At 41.7% G+C, this 20,167-nt stretch overlaps 1 protein-coding gene across 1 annotated transcript in view; it reads left to right on the top strand.

Annotated features, from left to right (window-relative positions):
• The window catches only part of sbf2 (SET binding factor 2), an 88,205-nt gene extending 72,363 nt beyond the window's left edge, over window positions 1-15,842 (top strand). The window contains exons 30-42 of the mRNA XM_070910211.1: window positions 2,424-2,498; window positions 3,600-3,778; window positions 4,965-5,141; window positions 5,565-5,666; window positions 8,432-8,617; window positions 9,667-9,793; window positions 10,450-10,577; window positions 11,456-11,680; window positions 11,786-11,893; window positions 11,985-12,175; window positions 13,425-13,512; window positions 13,586-13,717; window positions 14,399-15,842. Coding sequence (XP_070766312.1) covers window positions 2,424-2,498; window positions 3,600-3,778; window positions 4,965-5,141; window positions 5,565-5,666; window positions 8,432-8,617; window positions 9,667-9,793; window positions 10,450-10,577; window positions 11,456-11,680; window positions 11,786-11,893; window positions 11,985-12,175; window positions 13,425-13,512; window positions 13,586-13,717; window positions 14,399-14,497 — 1,817 coding nt within the window. The 3' untranslated portion in view covers window positions 14,498-15,842. The remainder of the gene's footprint in view (window positions 1-2,423; window positions 2,499-3,599; window positions 3,779-4,964; window positions 5,142-5,564; window positions 5,667-8,431; window positions 8,618-9,666; window positions 9,794-10,449; window positions 10,578-11,455; window positions 11,681-11,785; window positions 11,894-11,984; window positions 12,176-13,424; window positions 13,513-13,585; window positions 13,718-14,398) is intronic.
• Window positions 15,843-20,167: the final 4,325 nt, after the last annotated feature.

Genomic DNA, 20,167 nt, shown 5'->3' with positions numbered 1-20,167 from the left:
CTGCTGCCAGGTGAAATATGAAACACCAGAACTATAGTTATGAGTGTTTTAGCATCATCTAGTCACTTCAGGGAAAGGTTACATGTTTTATTGTTTTTGCCAGAACGCGTGGTTTTCCAGATAGTCTGCCCCTTTCTCTTTTGTCCAACAGGGTCACATATTCTTCCGTTTTTGTCTTGTTATAAAACACATTCTCTCACATTTTAGAAATATGCGTGAATGTGTCATCACAACCTGTGAAGGCGCTAAAATCACATTCTGAAGACAAAAGTATGTAACTAAATTAATGACATACTAGAGGGAGGAATTTGTTTTTCATTCAGATGATATTATGTATATAGAATGTGAGAGCCATAGCCTTTACGCCAACAATACTTCATGTTCAAAGACAATCGCAAATGTTAATAGTGATATATATATTTTTTTTAATAAATATCCAAAAATAACTGTGAAGATACAGACTTCAGACTGTAATTTGTAGTTATAATACCATGAATATAATGCTTGAATGTGAGCAAACATAAACCCCATATTTGTGAAAATATTGGAATCATGGACATACAGTATTGGAGAGAGAGGACAAACTATCATAGACTTAATAACAAAATACAACTGTGAGACACGTATTGTAGTGTAGTATTTTCAGTCAAATAACTGTAAACAGATGCTAAACATAATTTGAGCCTCAGTAACCAAAGTGAACGTATGGGGCGAACATGTGTACAGTATACACTTTGTTAAATATCTGTTAACTATGTGAAATTGAAGGATTTATATCTCACAACAGAGACTCACTGACACATTAACCTGATTTCTGTTGTGACCTGTAGTGTTCCTGTCAAATGGGCATTACTGTGAATGTAATCTCACAACTTAATGTACTGTTAAGTTGGCACATCATCATGACTGTGTGAACCCGAATGTGAACTCTTCAGAGGAAACCATCAGTACTGAGTGTTTTGTCTCAGCCACATGTTGTGCTTAGTGTGAAAAATGGGCTTGACTGAGGTGTTAGTCACTGCTTCAGATGAAGTTGAAAGGCAAAAAGATTTCTGTAACTGACTCTGCATTTTTTTTGTTATGTGTGATTATTTGGAGTATCGCTCCCATTTCTTATCCAAACAATTTCAACACTGACCAGTAACAATTACTGGATTTAGAGTGCAGGATTATCACTGACACATTCTTCGCCTCCTTGGAACCAGGAGTTATATTTTAGCCAGATTTACTAAGAAAGTGCCAAAAATGATTTATTGGAGATGACCAAAATCAGAAAATATGTGACTGTTAGAGATTGTGATTCTAAAACATTTATTTTATCCAGTGACATCAGTTCAACTCCATCCGAGAAAAACTGTAAAATTACAATTCTAATCATATTGATAACACAGGTTGACAGATTAAACAAACTTTACTAGAAATGAAATGAGATGTAGTGACATAATAAGATGCTAAGACCCTTAACAGAGAGAGAGTGCAGCAGGCAGAGATGACGTTGATGTAGTTGATGTTGCAATAGATTACTGAAGTCATAAAGTTGCCAGCTTACAGTGACTTTACAGTTTATAAACATCAAGTTCAAATTCAAGTTTACTGTGACACAAAACACATCTACACGATAGCTGTTTGTAACAATATACAGAAAAGAATCTAATAATATAAAATAATAGATATTGTGTTATATTGTAAATAATACTGTTGATTATTGAAAAAAGACTTGCGTTTTAGTTACATTATCTATTTTTATTAGTTTATAAATCTACTTTATTTAGTTTATATTTAGTTAATTAGTTTGGGTAACACAGTGTAGCCCTCTGAACAGATAGTTCAGTGTTGTGCTCACTCTTTGTTTGTTGTCATTGGGATTTCTCTAAAATGAAGTTTAATTCACATTTGATTTTTCTCACCACAATCCTACTTGTGGCTTGTGTAAATCCCGTTTGCAATATTTTTATGCCTGCTCTGAAGACGCAGAGTTTTCTACGCAAAACTGACCCCTGCAAATTGTATTAAATCCAGTGAAATACAAAGTCGACCTCTGTTAACATGTCTATACCTATGGAGAGAACAAATGACCAACTGTGGCTCCAGTCTGGTGCACCTGTTGGATATACAATCACCTGTGCCTGATAAATTGGCACAAACGTCTTAGTATCTTTGGCTCTTTGTCTTCACACCATCAATCATAACCGTGGACAAACATATTAATGCATGCTATGACAATCCATCTCTTGATCATTTAAAAATAATTTTATGTGGACCAGTGTGATCTTTGACCCTCAGCTATAACTCTCCGTTTGCATGTTTCTGTGGTCTGAAATGGTTAGCAGGGTAGGTGGTGATGTCCGTATGATGTTGACATGATTTATTTTTTTCATGCCCCTCATCTTCTATCTCTACCTCATGTGCAAACAACCACCCAGTGCTTGAGTACAGAGATAAACTATTCACTCACTCAAACCAAAAACCTGCCAGTAAGGAGAGAATCCACCATCAAGGTATAGTCAAACAGTCTCTTTCCCCCTCCAGTCCCCTTAAAGCGCTCCTTGTCTTTTTAACGCATCTTCCTCTCTCTAACCTGCTTTACTAACCAGGTCACGTACTACGCTGCACCGTGCTGCAAACCCCTTACAAAGACCTTGTGAGGCATAGTACTAATCATCGCTGACTTTGCAAGTGCTCTTCTGGGAACTGTGGTTTTTCACAAACCAAAGTGGCTGCTCTAATGTGGCCTTTTCCATTGTTAATGTGTTGGCTCAGCAGGGCTGACTGTGGTCAGTTAAGAGCCGGGTCCACACTGAGGAGGAAGGGACGCTGTTTGTCATGGGAGACAAGTCATGAATCACACAAAATGAGGCCCCTCTGGTCCTGTAGTATAATGAAGATTGCTTGAGTATTCTGTTACTGTGACACGTAGGGATTTGGTTAATGTATAAAATCATATAAATGCTCTATTACGGTGGGTGTGTGATGACTTGTGTTTTGGTTGCCTGTTTATCTCTGAGTCACATCAGGTCTAAACAGCAGTCATGTTAATCTTGCAATCAGATGTAAACAGTTTCGTTATCGATCGTATCTGTGAAAAGTGTTACCAGCAGCTTTTAAAACGTTAGGTATGAATTCAAGTTATGACCCCCGAAGCATTTTAAGATATCTGACGTTAATGTGAGCCCATTTGGTCAAAGGCTCTTGTATAAGTGCCCTGGTTGCAGAAGCTGACATTAGTTGACAGCCACACAAATGCAACTCAAAAGGGTTGAAAATGATTTCTGTGAAAAATCATGTCCTTCCTCGCCTGATAGTGATTCAAGCTGGTTTTTAGGGAAATGGCTTATAGACATGTTGACAACAACAACTTCTGCTTCTAATATCTCAACACACCCGATTCACAGAGGCAACTGCTTTGTTGGTGGACTGAAAGAATGAAGGTCTTTACATAATCCCTGTTGCACTGCTGTGCATGTAAACGTAGTCCGCATGTCATGTGTTGTTCATCATTCAGTCGTAGTTTGTTTGACAGCATGTGTACATCAGTGGCATTCGAACAGGCCAGCTCCCGCATGTGTGTGTGACCTTTGTTTGCATCTGTGTGTTTGCAGGCATGTGGGCTAGCCTGCGCTCCAGCAGCAGACTCAGCCATCACCCACCACCAGTAGACGTGGGCGCCAGGCTAGCAGGGAAGGATCTGGCGCCCCCTGCAGGTAGCAACAGTCTGCAGGCTCAGCTCCTGAAACAGCAAGCTGCCCTCTACGTCTTCGGAGAAAAGTCCCACTTAAAGGTGAGAATGAAAAGAAAGCTGCTCTCTGGGGTCGACAGGACATTTTGTTATGAATTGTAGTTTAAGCATTGAGGTCATAGTGATGGTTTTGCATTATATTCAGAGGTGTTGCTAATATTCTGTCATGTATTTAAATAGGAAGAACAAAAAATTAGAAACACCTCTCAATTTCATGCAGTCCAGTACAACACCACCTTTAAGATCTCAGGAATAAACATTTAATTTGATTTACACATTTCAGACAATGTCACCAGAAACTGAACTTTATAAACTTTGTAAAGGTAAGATTTATGGCTGAGATTGTACACTTGTACCTAATAAAGTGGCCCTTGAGTGTATATTAAATTTACAAGCGTGCATTTTTATGTACATTGGGATTTGGAGTTGTAAAAAATCATCACAATATGTATAAAGTTTTAAAGTACTTGCATGTTATGGAGAGTGTCTATTGTGGAATAATTGGGCTAGCACATGAAATAATATCAGTAAAATATGTCAAAACCTGAAAGCAGTGAGAGTACCTCTACTGGAATTATTCAAGTCCGCTCAGTTTCTCCAAAAGGCTTACAGTGTTTTCACCTGTGTCAGTAAGAGTTGTTTGTACATTAATTGTTCACATGACGTCAGTCAACAGTGAAACACCTGTGTCTGACGGAAGTGGTGTCTTGAGGATAAACGACATAAGTGATCAAAGACAGGCTTGTAAAAAGTTTATTTATAGAGCACTTCTTAAGCTGACCAAAGTGCTGTACAGAAGGACATTAAATATACACAAAGAGAAACATACCAACAGCAACAATAAACAACAAAGGGCAAGCACACTGTAGACAAGACAACAAATTAAATGATTAATTTAGATAAATAAAGCGATAATACAAGAAGAACGCCATGACACGAAACAGAGAGCTGTTTCCTCCCCATCAGAAACTATAGTTTGTTGTTTGTTTTGATTGTACATGATATTGTAAATGTGTTTCTAATATGTTTCCACCTCCATAAATGTGTAAATGAGTTGGATAAAATATTAAAAACCCCTTTCAATATAATGCATTCGAATACAAGACATCCCGTAGATTCCGGGAACCCCCGTTGCTCAGGGCTTAAGATGCCTACCGTGAACTGCAGCGCTCCTGGTTCAAGTTTGACTTGGGACCTTTGTGTGTTATATTTCTCTCTCTTATTACAGGGCCTCAGAGTGGACTCGTCTCTGAACTGTGAACTGGTGCCGGTGGACATTGCAGACACGCGGCAGGTGAAAGCCTCTTTTAAAAAGCTGCTGAGAGCCTGCGCTCCCAGCGCCACCTCGTCCGACTCGGAGGACTCCTTCCTCAAAGCCTTGGAGGACTCTGAATGGATCCTGCAGGTGAACAAACACACTCACAACACTGTTTTCGCTTTTTACCAGCAACACAGTGACTCCGAGTCAGACTCTAGAAATTGTGTGAGAACGACCCAGCAGTCGGCTCTTCCTGCTCATCCTGTGTATCAGATTCACATAATGAATAAATCCACTCTGAAGCCATTTTCCCAAGGGAAACAGATTCCCCACAGCAGAGCTCTTATCATGCTGGTTATGTGATTGACCCCCTGCAGCCTTTGCCCTTACATTGAACATATCATATGAAAATATTATCTGTGGGAAACCCCTCATAGGCAACAAGCAGTTAATCAGAAAGTAATTTACCAGTAGACCAAACATGGTAATGTATGCACAGAGAGGATTAATTGTGTGTGCGTCTATTTGTGTGTACATGTCTTCATGTGCACATATGTTGATCTCCCACAGCTTCACAAGATCCTGCAGCTGGCACTGATTCTGGTGGAGCTTCTGGACAGCGGCTCATCTGTTCTCCTCAGCCTGGAGGACGGCTGGGACATTACTACACAAGTGAGAAACATGCACAAATGTCCATGTGAATAAACGCACAATATGTATACCAGAGGAAAAACACAGAGTTTCAATGTGGTGCAGAGTTTGTCTTTAGGTACGTTTCCATCAACCTGTTTGTCTGCAGATTTTCATTTTATGTGTAAAAAAAAAAACCTGAGGGGAAAACAAGAAACAAGAAATATTACAAAATGCTTATATAAGTTTCTCGCTTGGAGAAGGTGGGACAGCTGGCATAATGAAAACAATGAAATTTGTTACTGTAAATGCTGATGGAGACTAGTATAGACAAATCATTCACGTCATGCCTCCACTGCACCTGAAAGCCCATAAACGAAGGGGGTTGTTAAGTGTATGTAACCACAACGTTCCTGGTATAAGTCCAGATGGGGGTCCTTGTTACATTTCACTCCCCTCTTTATAATCATAGCAGTTGATAAAAAAACAACAGGGGACACGTGGATCAAAAGAAACACATTAAGTACCATCCTAAGTGGGAAGCAGCAATGAAATGCCACGATGTATCAGAGTTACCGGCACTCAATTAATTCTGTCTCTTGAATGGAACATGCACTCATTCACTTTGTATTTTGCCAAATTTCCAAAAGTAAGCTGAAACCTTGTGCACAATTTTAATGAAAGCATAACTTTCCTGTGGGTGCAAGCTGTAATTGTAAAATGTGACCAAAAAAAATCACTTGTTAAAGTTAAATTACTAACAGAAAATAGTTGACTGTTCATAAAACACTTTATACACATTATAATTAACTTTTAACAGTTTTTTGTTTGTTTTTGATGTGAAAAGAGAACAAAACAGTGCACAAGAACTCCCTCGTCATGTTGACTTCACCAGAGCAGAGACACAATCAAACTAACAAAAATAAAAAGCCAGAAAAATTGTTTTTACGAATTAAAAACAAAAAAAGACGTTCAAAGGATCCAGGTGCAGTACAGCTGTTTAACAAGAGAGTACCTCAGATAAACAGTGCTTCACTTATAGACAGCTGTTTCTACGAAAGCCACACAGTTTGGTGTAACTGTTTAAGAGAACTGCCCCGTCGCCCATCATTATCATTATTATGTATTGAGGTTGAAAGCAGAAACAAGTAACTTAGTATGTGACTTTTAGATGTTGACGACAATATTTTTCAGGATTCTCCACAGACACTCGTGGCATCCATTCAGACTGCACTTCTGAATGGGCCCTGCGCGAATCATAAATCTGGCACACCTACTTTTCCTGCTCATCTTCTAATCAGTTCTGTCACCGGTGACCCACTTACACAGAGAAAGATAACAAAAAGTCTTTAAGCCTTATTTCACTGATTTGTGCTGATTTCAATCATGAAGGTTCATGGTTCTGACTTTAAGGCATGCAAACAAAAAGTCAGTTCCGATCCGGATCAATTATCAGTATCCATTTGCTGCTGCACTCAGCATTTCGTCGCGTGTTTGCTCTGTGAGCTCATATTTTCCATGTTGACCTGTTAAAGTGCACATGTTTGTGTTGCAAGCGCATGTCCTTCGAATGTGTTTACAGGGTTTGTAAAGCCCTGGGCTGCTGTTTAAAAGCACACTTTGTGGATCCCTTATGCCAGGCACGTGTTCGGCCCGGAGCATCTCTCTCCACGGGCCACCGGCTCCATAACGCCAGGTCCTTCTCGGCCCGCACAGGCAAATGGGCTCCATATGCTCTGGCTCTGCTGCCTCTGTCCACGGACCATAGACACCCAGCAGACAGGATGCAGAACCGTCTTTGCTTTCTTTCTAAACCCTGTTTTCTGTTTCTCCCTCTCATCCTCAGCCTCGCTCTCATATCCTCTCTCCTCTATCATGCCTGGCTCCTTTCTTAAATCCAGCCCTCAGTCTGCTATAGTCTCACAATAATCTGAGGGGCTTATTTCAGTGCCGGGGTTTGCAGGGGGCTTTCTCTACCACTCAGGGCTGGACGTTCTTTTAAACCCCATGGGGAAGCCATGAACTGTTTTTCTCGCTCATTCCACACGCGTCAGGGCTCATTAGTTGTGTTGGAGGAGACACGGGCAGGGAAGCAGGCCAAGCATACTGCATGTGCAGACAAGTGGTTCTCAAATGGTGTTTTGTGGTGTGAGCTCAAGTGTGCCTGAAGACTCTTTTTTTTTTTTTTTTGCTATGATGTTATATAAATGTTATTGATAGCAGATGATCGGTTTAACATCGTGCCGTCAGAAGATGGGTCGTTATTAGATTGTTGTGTTCAGCTTTTAAGGGATGCAAAGAAAAATCATACTAAAAACAGAGAAAATGTGTACATAATCGTAATCGTGCATGACAAACTGAGAAGATTCTGCACGTTGGTGGTGAAACAGCTGCTAGTCTCCTCGTCATGATCAAACCCTGTGTATTTAACATAATGAGAAGTGTCATATTCAGCAGGTCTCAGCGGCATTGACAGTAGGTTGTTCATCGAATACTTTTCCACTAAGTGATAAATTGGCCAAAAATTAGCTAATTACACGTGTACTGTATGTATGTCATCAGATACTGTAAGTAACAAGAAACAGAAAGGTTTCTAATACTTCATCAGCCCGAACAGTATCAAGCCTGTGCTCTATTCCTGTAGGAACCGTATTTTCATATAAACCAAACTTTATTAGTGTATCTTGAATTTTGTTTTACTACATCAGGATGAGGATCATTTCCTCAGACATCACTCTGTTCTGAGCTTTGACTTAAACTGTGAGAAATCTCATTCTCACTCTCTTTCTCTTGGTGTCTCTCTGCAGGTGGTGTCTTTGGTGCAGCTGCTGAGCGATCCTTTCTACCGGACTCTGGAGGGCTTTCAGGTGCTGCTGGAGAAAGAGTGGCTGTCCTTTGGCCACAAGTTCAGTCAGCGGAGCAACCTGAGTCCCAGCAGCCAGGGCAGCGGCTTCACACCCATCTTCCTGCAGTTCCTGGACTGTGTGCACCAGGTGAGGTTTACCCCCCACCGACCCTCACTGCCACATGTGCTCCCGGCAGTCGAGCGTCCCTGCCCCCCCCCCCCCCCCCCCCCCCCCCCCCCCACCTTCATGAGCTCATCACACTCCTGAAAAGCGTACGGGTGAGAGTGAAGAAGGCGAGAAATTTCACCTGTCATTATCTATACAGTTGTTTCAGTTTTCCCCACACTGGATGTGTAATTTCAACAGTGTATTGCACCAGGGAGCGAGCAGGCAGGCTGCTGCCCAGATGGTCCATGAACCCAGTGATCAGCACTGAGCTGTCTGCGCTCGCGTGTTTGAGCATCTCTCTACGTTTCAGTGCGTGTTTAGAGCGGCATGTGGAAAATTGCAGTTTTGGGGATTGAGAGTCCCTAGGAAGGCCTGGGTGTGCTTCAGGATTTCGGGAGGGGGGGGGGGTGGAGTCATGAATGAAGCTCATACAGCTGAGCTCCAGTGAACTATGTCCGCTCTGAAATGCTAACTGCAGAGAATGTCGTGGGTTTTTTTTTTTCGTGTCTCCTGGGGTCGCACAGACCCACTCCCATACACTTACATCAACACATAGTTTCTGCATTTGTCTTTAGAAACTGTAGGCTTGGCAGCTAAGACAGTTTGGCGGGGGTCCTGGGGGTCTGGAGAGCTATAAAGGGGGGGGGATTCGGACAAGAGCTGAAAATAGAAGTGCCTCATCTCCAAAACAGCTGTTGTTTTTGCCAATAGACCCAGGTGGCCTCAAATATTCAACACTTCTCTGTCTTTGGCCACCTCACACCACGGGACGGGAACAATGGAGCTGCAGTCCTGCTGGCTCAGTCTGGATTGTGTCTGGCGGTGATGATATCACTGACCTTTGCCCCCACAAGGACAGGAGAGGTTCTTTCCTGTTTCTAATTGGGCATTTCAGCACTGGAGGGATGTGAAGCCACAACACCAGGACACGATGCAGCTGTCGCACACACTCTGACCTTCTCTGTCTCTTCCTCCCTCTCTCTCGCTCTCTAACTCTAATCTTTATCCATCTTTTCATGTCTTTGCAGATTTCGGAGCAACATCCTCTGGAGTTTGAGTTTAATCAGTATTATCTGAAGTTCCTGGCCTATCATCACATCTCTAACCGCTTCAAGAACTTCCTGTTGGACTCAGACTATGAGCGCTTGGAACATGGTCAGTGTCCTTTACGATTTAAACCAGGGGGGATTGTTTTTTTCATATTATCTCTTTTTATACTGAGGAAATGCTGCATTACAGTTGGCTGTATGTTCCTTTCAGGCACGTACGGTGTCTAGATGTCTGCATCCAAATTAATACTCAACTCAACTGCTTAAATTAGTTTTCCCTTTTCTTTTAAAATGGTGCTGAATTAAACATATAAGAGTTCCCCAAACTACATGCAACACATAAATGATGATTCCTTCACTGAAACAGCAGCAGAAGCCTGTAATGTTCCTGCTAGTTGCACCATGACCAGATGTGCAGCAACTGTCGCAAGAAAAGGATTTGCATTTCTTTGGTAAAATATATTGTCACAGATAATAACAATTTATGTTGAAAATTTATTTAAAAATTACTAACCAAATATTTTCTCTTCTTCTATTTGGACACATATGTGAAAAGTGATGCTGAGGGATTACAGTTATGAGATGAGATGCTGTGGGTTATGTGTATGTTTGAAGATTAATTGATGTACTGTGAAATGAGTGCAAGTCTCCACTCATATCCCATAATACAACAGATGAAGCCTTTTGTTGCATCAGCTAAAACAATCTGTGGGATTAATCGGCACATGTGCTCAACAGCTTCTCCTCTGTGTTTGTTCGCAGGCTTGTTGTTTGAGGATAAAGGTGATAAACAGGCCCGCAGAGGCATCTGTATCTGGGAGTGCATCAACAGGATGCACAGGAGGAGTCCCATCTTCCTCAACTATCTGTACAGCCCCTCAGAGAGCGACGTGAGTGTTTCTGTCCGCCTGTCCGTCCTCCATGTAGCAGAGCTCCACATGCGTCCGACAGCTTACAGCTGATTCATGCAGCTCCCACTCAGAGGAGCGGGTTGAACACATCATCGCCTGCTGACTTTTCTCTTGTGCTGTCAAATACATTAAAAGCTAAAAATGAACTCTTATTATACAAAAACCAGTCTTTTGATTGTGATCATGATTACATTGTTAATGTGGGCTTTGAATGTACTTTTTAAAACACAATTAGCAGGCCAGAGCTAGTGCAACAGAACTCAGCAGATAAAATGCTGAAGCCTGGCAATGTTTCAAAGACATCCCACGCAAAAAAACATTCATGATGGTTAGAAAGACCATTTGCCTGACCTTCAGTTAAGTATCCAGAGGGTGTTTCTGACCTGATATATGACCAAATTAAAGATGGAGAAACATATCAAACTCAGAGATGAAGTTGAGTCGCTGGAGTTGTTTCTTTCTCGTGTGTATTTTGTATTCTGATCATTAAGAAATGCCTCTGTGTTCTTCCAGTCTCCAGACAGAGAAGTGCCCTGTTATTGATTACACCTCTGTTTGTTTGACGCTGATGATCTCAAATGTTTCCTCTCATGTCATCATATCTGTACGCAGTGCAAATCAATGAGAGGAGCCTGTTTCTGTATTTTGAGGCATCATGTCCAGTCGGCCACACACTGACTAACAAAGTGCTCTCTGCAAGATTCACAGAGCAGATTAAGCTTGTTTGAAATACAACTTACACACTGTTATTTCACTGTATTTGGCCTTTTGATTATCCTCATCAAGAAATTATACTGCTGTTTTACATGATGAACACCATAAGATCGCATCTGATTCTCATTAAAACTGTTTTGTAGGTGATCCTGAAGCCTTCGATCAGCATCCCCAGCCTGAATAAATGGGACTTCTTCACGGATGAGACTCTCTCCACGGGGCCGTGTTACGACTGGAGGATGATGGCCGTGAGGTCGGACAGCTCGGAGGAGGCGGACACCATCTCCAACAGCAAGAGGAGGATCGTGTGGCCGTGTTACAGCAGCGTGAGCCGCGCCCAGCCTGATGCCATCACCAAACTCCTCGCTGTAAGAAGTTTTAGTTACCAGAACTTTGATCTGAAGTTTTGTCCTGTTTGTTCTTGTATCATACGTCACATTTGACGTCTTTCTTGGCTGTCGTTGGTGCTGCAGGACATCGAGAAGCTGGAGAGTGAGCTGAACCAGACCCCGGAGAAATGGCAGACAACTCTTGAGAGAGTCAGGATCAGCATTCAGGAAGACCTCATGCAAGAAGGAAATGTGCGCGAAAATACCAGGAATAGTTATATCAAATCTCATAAAACTGTTCTTGCGTGTATTTTTCACACGTTGTTATCTCGCGTGTTTGCAGCTCCGTAAACAGTCGGTGTCCATCTCAGGCCTCATTCCCACGTCCAGTCTGCAGGCCTTCCAGCGGCGCTCCATGCTGCACCTGCCAGACGGCGGGCTGGGCGAAGACCGCAGCACCGCCGCGGCCAATGGGATCAACCGTCGCGCTGCGACACTTTACAACCAGTTCACCCCCAAGAGCGAGGAGAACAGGTGGGTCGTGAACTTCCTGAGAAGTCCACATTTGAAACTGCTGCCCAGGGGCCTGGTCCAGTTTTGGAAGATGAGTCAGTGCTGTGGTATGCTGTGTGTCATGTTTGTGAGGATTGTCTGTACTCTGTGAAACTCTGGGTGTGTAATTTTACAATTACTGCGAGGTTAAAGTACAGTCTCTTGGCTCTAATATCTGGATATTTTCCTGAGTTGGACAAACAATGATTTAAAATCCACTTCATGTGAATTATTTTATTTTTTACTTTCTTGTATGTCCTCATCACGTTTCATATTCCAGATAATGTTTTGACAGACAAAAGTTTTAACAGATGAAGTGAGTTCATTGGACACACTCAACATTAAGTATCTTGAAGCTTACAACCTCTTTAAGCACCAACATTGTCTCTGTATTTCATTGTATGTGTGACATATTATCCAGAATCATATAATCCTCTATATTATTCTAATTTTCTGTAAATACTTAATCACCTGCTCGCAAGCTTCACACCTTTACTCTCCTGCAATACTATACATACATACAAATATTATTTATACTGATAACTAAGATGCTTTGCATAAAACGTAAAAACTTGTGAAATCTTTGTTGACAGGTTGTTGATGAGGCTGATCATTAAAACACAATATTTTAGATGTAAACTGTTTCCACAGCTTTGAGAAAGAAGATGTGTAGTATATTCTGGTCTTTACTGTTACAGAGTAAGACAGCCCCCCAGTTCTGGCCTCTTTACACACATGGGAACACAATGTACAAACAGTGCTGCAGTTGTTCGTATGGAGAAACATGTCAGTCAGGCTTCGTGTTGTCCTTCTGCCCTCTGTGCAACAAATGTTGGGAGACGCTCCACCTAACTTTGATCATGAACCCGTCAAAAAACAAACAAAAGAAAGGAATATTGTTTAAGCTGACTGTACTTAACACCATCATTTGCCACCCAAAAGGTACAGAGACATAACATTATTATTATTATTATTATTATATGTACAACAGAGCGCCACAGGAAATCATTCCTGCCTGTGGCCATCAAACTGTTCAACTCCTCCCTCACTATTACTTATTCGTAAATGACAGTGCAATACATACATATATATATATATATTTCTTATTTTTATATTTTGTACATACTTTTATTTCTAAATTTATGCTGCTTTCTAATCTTGAATGGGAGTACCGGTACTGTACAATTCCCCCCCCGGGATCAATAAAGTGTTTCTGATTCTGATTTTTCAGGTCTTACGAGGGGATCCTGTATAAACGGGGAGCGCTGCTGAAAGGCTGGAAGCCTCGCTGGTTTGTTTTGGACATTACAAAACACCAGGTGAGCGAGTTGCACCACATTCATGTTTAAGAAACACTGAACAGGCTGCAGGTTAACGTTCTCGCCTCCACAGCTGAGGTACTACGACACCGGGGAGGACACGAACTGCAGAGGCCACATCGACCTGGCAGAGGTGGAGTCTGTGATGATCGCCGCCCCGACTATCGGAGCTCCCAAACACATCAGCGAAAAGGCTTTCTTCGACGTGAGTACATCAGCAGTGATTGTTGTTCCTTCATGGCTTTCGCGTGCTCATGTACGTGTTGAACGTGCCGAATTAGCGAGACAATCAGAGATGTGTCAAAATGAGTGCGAGGTAAATGATCTCATGTTGCAAATCACAGCTTTCATGTCCGAGCCTCAGAAGCATCTGTTCCTCCGCAGCCACATGTCCAATACTGTTTAGAGTTGTTTTGCAGTTCCTGTGTTTTACAAGCATATTGAAAACACATTGTCAACTCATTATGATTGGCGATATTTGTGGCTGCACTTTGCTTTCTTAAATGACTGTACGCAGCATCTTATCGACAGTAGCTTCCTTCTGCTTCACAGACTGGAGGAGGAGAAGTGACGTGAACAAATAAGAAACCCTAGTTTTGTTTGACAAGGGCATCATTAAATATTTAACTTGTGTCAATTTACAATAAATGTCTGGATTCATATACACTGACGAGTGAATTTCACACTTCAAAGATGCAAGCTTCTCTGGAAAAAACAGACGTAATGCATGAAGATAGTGGAGCAGAGAAAAAGAGCTGTGTGAAAGCCTCAACGTGACGCAGCCGTTAGACATTAGAGATAAACCTTTCTGTCCGTGTCGATAACAGGAAAGCCGTCTGTTTTATTTTGGTTCACATTTGTCCCTTGATGTCTGATGCCTCTTTAGCTGAAGACCAGCAAGCGAGTCTACAACTTCTGCGCCTCGGACGCGCCCAGCGCTCAGCTGTGGATTGACAAGATCCAGAACTGCATCTCTGACGCATGAGCCGCGAACCTCCGAGCCTGAACGCTGAGACATTAACATCATGAACATTAGCGGAGGCGTCGGGCGGTTGAGAGCAGAGACGTGACGAGCGCTCGACTCGGCTTTCAGATGTCTTAAATTCGGGGGGGACCACAGCGAACAAAGTGCCTGGTAGTGGAGGATGAATACTGTCCATCCACCTCTCTGCCTGTTACTTAGCAGCTGGTCAGGCTGTCGTCACTCTGCTTCAGTAGGAGTCGGAACACATTCGTCTCCACTGTCAACTCCCTCCTCTGTGCCTCCAGCAGGGCTGAAGTGAAGATAAGCTGATGTTTTAGGGGACTGCACTACCAAGGAAATGTTATCCTACTTAAGCTGTAAATAGATCAAAGCAATATCACTGGCCATTCGAACTGTGGGTTCAATTTTAAACTTAAAAATAGAAAATAGCCTATAAAAGAATTTCTATCAGATATTTTACTACGAGGAAAAAGGTTATTGCTGCTTAAAGAAACGTATGAACTGCCAAAAACTCAGAGATTTTAATGCACAACACGAGAAAGCAATGTGTTTGCACTTAGCTCAAAAGTATGCACTCCTTATCAAATATAGATTTTCTAACAGAGGCAGACAGCGAGGCTAAAGGCATTACTCAACAGTGTACATACAACGTTTCTTCAAGACAGATTAAATGAAAGGAATTTGCACAGTGAGTTCAAAAGAGTTACCTGACATTTTTTCTATTTAAATAAGTGACGTTTTCTGTATTTTGTCAAATGTTTATTGACTTCTGCGTAACACATTTGTCTCATGTGATGTAAATTATTATTTTTTATTAAAAGTGTAACTGTGTACGTGTGGTGGCTTCATGTTTTTCTTGTAAATACCGGTGTGACATTTAATTTTATATACTGTATGTACTGAACATGAGTATACTTTTCTAACCTTAATTCTAATGTGACCAACAAGTCTTTCGTGTTTTTTTAATGTGTCGTTTACTGGTGCAAAAACCTGAGTGGCCTGTTCCCTGTTTGTGATGAAACGTTGTTCTGAAAGTGAAATGGAGACTCTTCTTTTGTTGTTGTTGTTGTTCTTCTTCTTCTTCAGATGGTCCAGGCAGGCTCTGTGTCTTTTAAGGGCTTTTTAAGAAGTAAATGAATATATCATGTAGGACATGAGGTTTTCAGAGATCCTCGTCTCATCTGTTCTGTTTGTGCAACATATACAGTTTCACTCAAAAAAGAAAAAATGCAAACGAAACTATTCAAAGATGTCAGAGGCTTTTTGTTTTTGTTACTGTATATTTGTACCATGTTTTGTGGTGATACTAATTTTTTTGGAAATAAATCAAACATACTTGAAAGTACACCTCGCTTGTGTTCTTCACTTTAGATAAAGTATTAATATGGGAATACTACGATATAAAAATACTCTGTTACAAGTGAAAATAAAAATGTATTGAAATTTCATCAACAAAATTATTATATTATTGCACCATTATCACTGATGCATCAAAGGACCTCACAAGTGGCTTTGCATGTTGTAGCTCATTCATGATAAATCACATATACCAATTACTTTTATATTTTATATATTGTTTTGCTGTAATGTCGTATGTCAAAACATCCAAGCATGCACAGAATGCATTCAAACGTGAACTCTACATGTTTCGTAGTTCAAGAGGTGAACAATGGCAAGGCACCCTATATAAATACTAACCCTTTCTACCCTTTGACTTCCTGTTACCTGTCGTCTACATATTTATTAAATTTAAACAAAAATAGTTGGTTAAATAGTTAAATAGTCTTTATTTTGTCATTTTGTGTTCAAGGCCAACATGGCGGAGGGAGTATTTGTCGTGAACATCTTCAGTCCTCTTCCATCCTGGTTTAACTGTCAAAAAGCAAAAAGACTCTATGTTTATATTTGAGGTTTTTATTGGCACATGACAAAGTTAGCTAGGGAGCAAAACAAGGATAGTTAGCAAAGTATCCTCCAGAACATGCTGGCTAGTAGCATGAGTCAGTAGTCAACAACTACTGGATGGATCCATCCATTCGTTGTTACCACATGGAGATTGATTGCTAACACATTTGGTACAGACACTCCTGTTTCTTCAGGATGAATTGTAAAAAAAAAATGACTTTTCATTTAACGCTACCATGATGTCCAAATTAACCTCAGTTGTACTTTGTGTTGAGTGCTGAATATCAAATGTTAGCATGCTAACAAGCTAATCAAAGCATTGTGATCATGAGTATGTTAGCATGCCGACATTAGCATTGAGCACCGCTGTGCCAAAGTACGGCCTCACAGAGCCGCTAGCTGTAGACTCTTAGTCTTGTCGGGTCATTGGATACAGGAAGAAAACTTGAACACATCATCTTTATTAAAGATTTTCTCTCAATGAAAGGTAATCAGACACCGCTGCACTGGGGGCCAACAACAGGGCCTGGAGAGGATGATGACGGGTGTCTTATTTGCCAGCAATGAATATGGGACTGGGCAAGAGCCCCAGCTCAGGCTCTGTGGCGCCTGGTTGGCGCTCTGAACGGGACTCTTGTGGTCCCAGGAAGGTTTGTCTCTGAGAGGAAGCAGAAGGTCAGAAGAAGAGCAGAGAGGGCTTTTTCTTTTTTTTGGGGGGGGTGGGGTTTGTCTGGCAGCAGGTGCAGAGCTGCAGCAGGCCAACATCTGGGCAGAACCTCTGGCAGTCCTCTCCATATTTAGCCTCTTGCTTTGGGTAAGGAGATTAGGAACTCTGCCCACAAACAGAGGGATGAAGCGGAAGTTATCCAGCAGGATTGTGTGGAATGGCATGACAGGAATCATTTCCTTCGAAGGCAGAAATGCCAGTTTTACTCGACAGCCATTTTATTAAATTATTCCACATTGCTGCGTCCCTCTGATGTTATCAAACCAGATTCATGCAAATGAGTTACAAGTTTAGGAGATGAAAGGTCCTTGCTGTTACACAACCATGACGTGAGTTAGGCTACATTTCTGCCTCTGCAAGTGATTTCTTCTCTGAAGTTGAAGACAAATAACTGATTATCCCTAAAAACAGCGTATGTTTTGAAATGCAGCGCTGTGTAATTGTGATCTTGTGTAACTTGGCTACATGTTTCTCGTTCAGTTCAGCGTGATTAGTCTTGGTTGGCTGGAAGCGTGCTGCTCTCACATAAAAAGGCAAAAGCAGTCTATAAATTCAAGATTGCACGTTATCTGTTGGTCTTGGATCCCCTGCTCTTCATGCACGGTCACAGCTGCAGTAAATGCTTCTTGTAGGAGAAAACAGCCTGAAAAATAAGCTGATTGGCCTTTCCACAGGCCCCCAAAATACTCCACTGACAGATGATACTGATTTATTTTATTGGTCCTCCAAATCCCATTATCCATGTAGCCCTGCGGTTGCAATGAATGCTGGCTGTGCAGCAGTTTCCATTTCCTGGGTGCCTCTGCAATGTGGGCTATGTGAGAGCTGATTCACTGCTGCTGGGGGCCCCCTTCTGCCTCAAAGCCTAGTGGCCCCTCAGCGGGCACCTGCTCCCAAATTCATCGCAACACCTCCAAAACGCTGATCTCACTGGCTCAACACACATCATCGAGTCCCACCCTAGAAATCGGGATGATGTCAGCTGCCTGCAGCACATGGGGGTCTAGTTGGGAAATCATCAAATGCATGAATCAACGGAGCACCAGATGATCTTATCCGGACTCCGCCCGCTCTTCCATGAGTAGAAAAGCACAATTACACGTTTGATTTATAGCTTTAAGGGATAATAGTGGGGGGTTTCTACAGTTTGCGTTAATGTCTTGTTTCCTTGGCCCACTTAAGAGTTATTTGTCTGAGGCCCTGATGTTTTTCACTTGCCAGTGTAAGTGACCCACAGTTTCTCTGCGCAGCTAAACCCAGAGTCCATTCAACCATGTGAAATGCTGTGAGGTCATGAAGTCATCTAACCCAGAAAACAGGCATCTGCCAGACATTTTTTTCACCAGAAAATAATCCCCCCAAAAAATGTTCCTGTTTCAAATCAGTTTCGATGAGGACATTGGACAGGAGTCAGATGAATTGGTTATGGGCATTAGGGTACTTTTCGGACACATGGGGCGAGGGTGAGACAGCTAGAGACATCCTTATTTTTGGAATGTCGAGGGCTTGTGCAGTTTAGCTACGGAGATTATAAACTCCCAATTCTGAGAATAGTCTTTGCAAAAACAAAAAAAAAGGCGCCACATTTTTCTCAGATTCTGGGATATAAATATCTCTTATAGAAGAAATGTGAACAGCAAATCTATTTACCATACACCAGATGAACAATTCGAGACAAATACTGCAATCAAACGAACAAACACATCCATAAAAGGAGAAGCTGAGTGAATTACAGGATCAGTTTGGGTGGTAAACCACATTCCTGGTTACAGTATTAGCTCAGAGATCTGTCTCTATATCTGATCCTATCAGGAACCCGCTGGCATAAAGAGATCTGCATGGTGCTGACTGTTAAATCAGTGTATGAATGCAGGTTCTTATCTCCTGCTCTGACAACTCTGAACTCAAGATGAACTATCTCTTTCCTTCCAGCTCCTCTCTCAAAGAGCCACAAATTAAAGGTGGTTTGAGAGTTTTTACATCTGAAAGTAAAGACGCTCATTGCCGGCTGGCTGGCAGACACGAGACAGACAAGTACCCACAGCATATAGTTTCACCCAGTTACAATGTTCCTGTAACGTCGTCTCTTTTTTCACTGAAACATGAGGGTGGACAAGACAAACGTGAGGTGTGCGTGTGAGAACAGTGATCCTTTGTTGCACGAACTGATTTGTTTTGACATTGAGACGCAGCAAAACGGAGCCCACGTCACGTGCATCGAGTGTGATTCATCTTGTTTTTGTGATTGCTGGAACAATGAAGTCATATTGTACGACAGATACAGACCTGTCTTACAAACAGGCAGGTAACCAGGGACGCACCAGTCCAACGTTTTCTCTCCAGATACTGATTCAGATATCTCAACTCAGCGTATTCACCAATACAGAGTACCAATCTGATACCAGTGCTCTCTTTTTCCCCAAATTTAAAACACTGCGTGCAACTTCTTGGAATAGTTTTTATGTAAGTAACATGAGGCCAGGGAGGGCTGCGGCCCACTGAGACTGATTGAAGGTAACCGATAGCTGAAACACTGAATTTTATAATGACATTGACAAAGAAACTCTGTTTAATGTGGATTGTCATGTCGTGGCTGATCCCTGATCTGCGTAATCAGGTCAGATCCAGCAAATCAGATCGGCGCATCCCTTCAGATAAAAATATGAAATGAGCTTTCAACTATCTTGACTGAAAGAATAAGGTTGGCAATATTTCATATTTTTCTTATTGTCAACAAATCCCATGAGAAAACCAAAACCGACAATGAATTCTACGACAGGTGAAACAAGTCTGTGTAGTGTTGTCAATCACTGGACAACAAAACACCAACAAAAGTGCTAAAAACATGTCCAGCTGCTTCAGAATATGATTTATTTATTTAGCCTTTTTTAAAAGTGAATCTATGTATATGTGACCTGTTTTTTAAGATTGACGTCCTCAGTAGCAACAAATAGATTTGGGGTTGACATGGTAGGGAAGTCAGAACGTGTTTAGGGCATGTGGACAACATGGCTCTTTTCAACAAAAGCCTCACACTG

The sequence above is a fragment of the Enoplosus armatus genome, chromosome 1 (assembly GCF_043641665.1).
Source record: "Enoplosus armatus isolate fEnoArm2 chromosome 1, fEnoArm2.hap1, whole genome shotgun sequence".
Taxonomy (NCBI): domain Eukaryota; kingdom Metazoa; phylum Chordata; class Actinopteri; order Centrarchiformes; family Enoplosidae; genus Enoplosus; species Enoplosus armatus.
The sequence above is the reverse complement of the archived record's forward strand: the minus strand, read 5'-3'. Positions and strand labels throughout refer to the sequence as shown.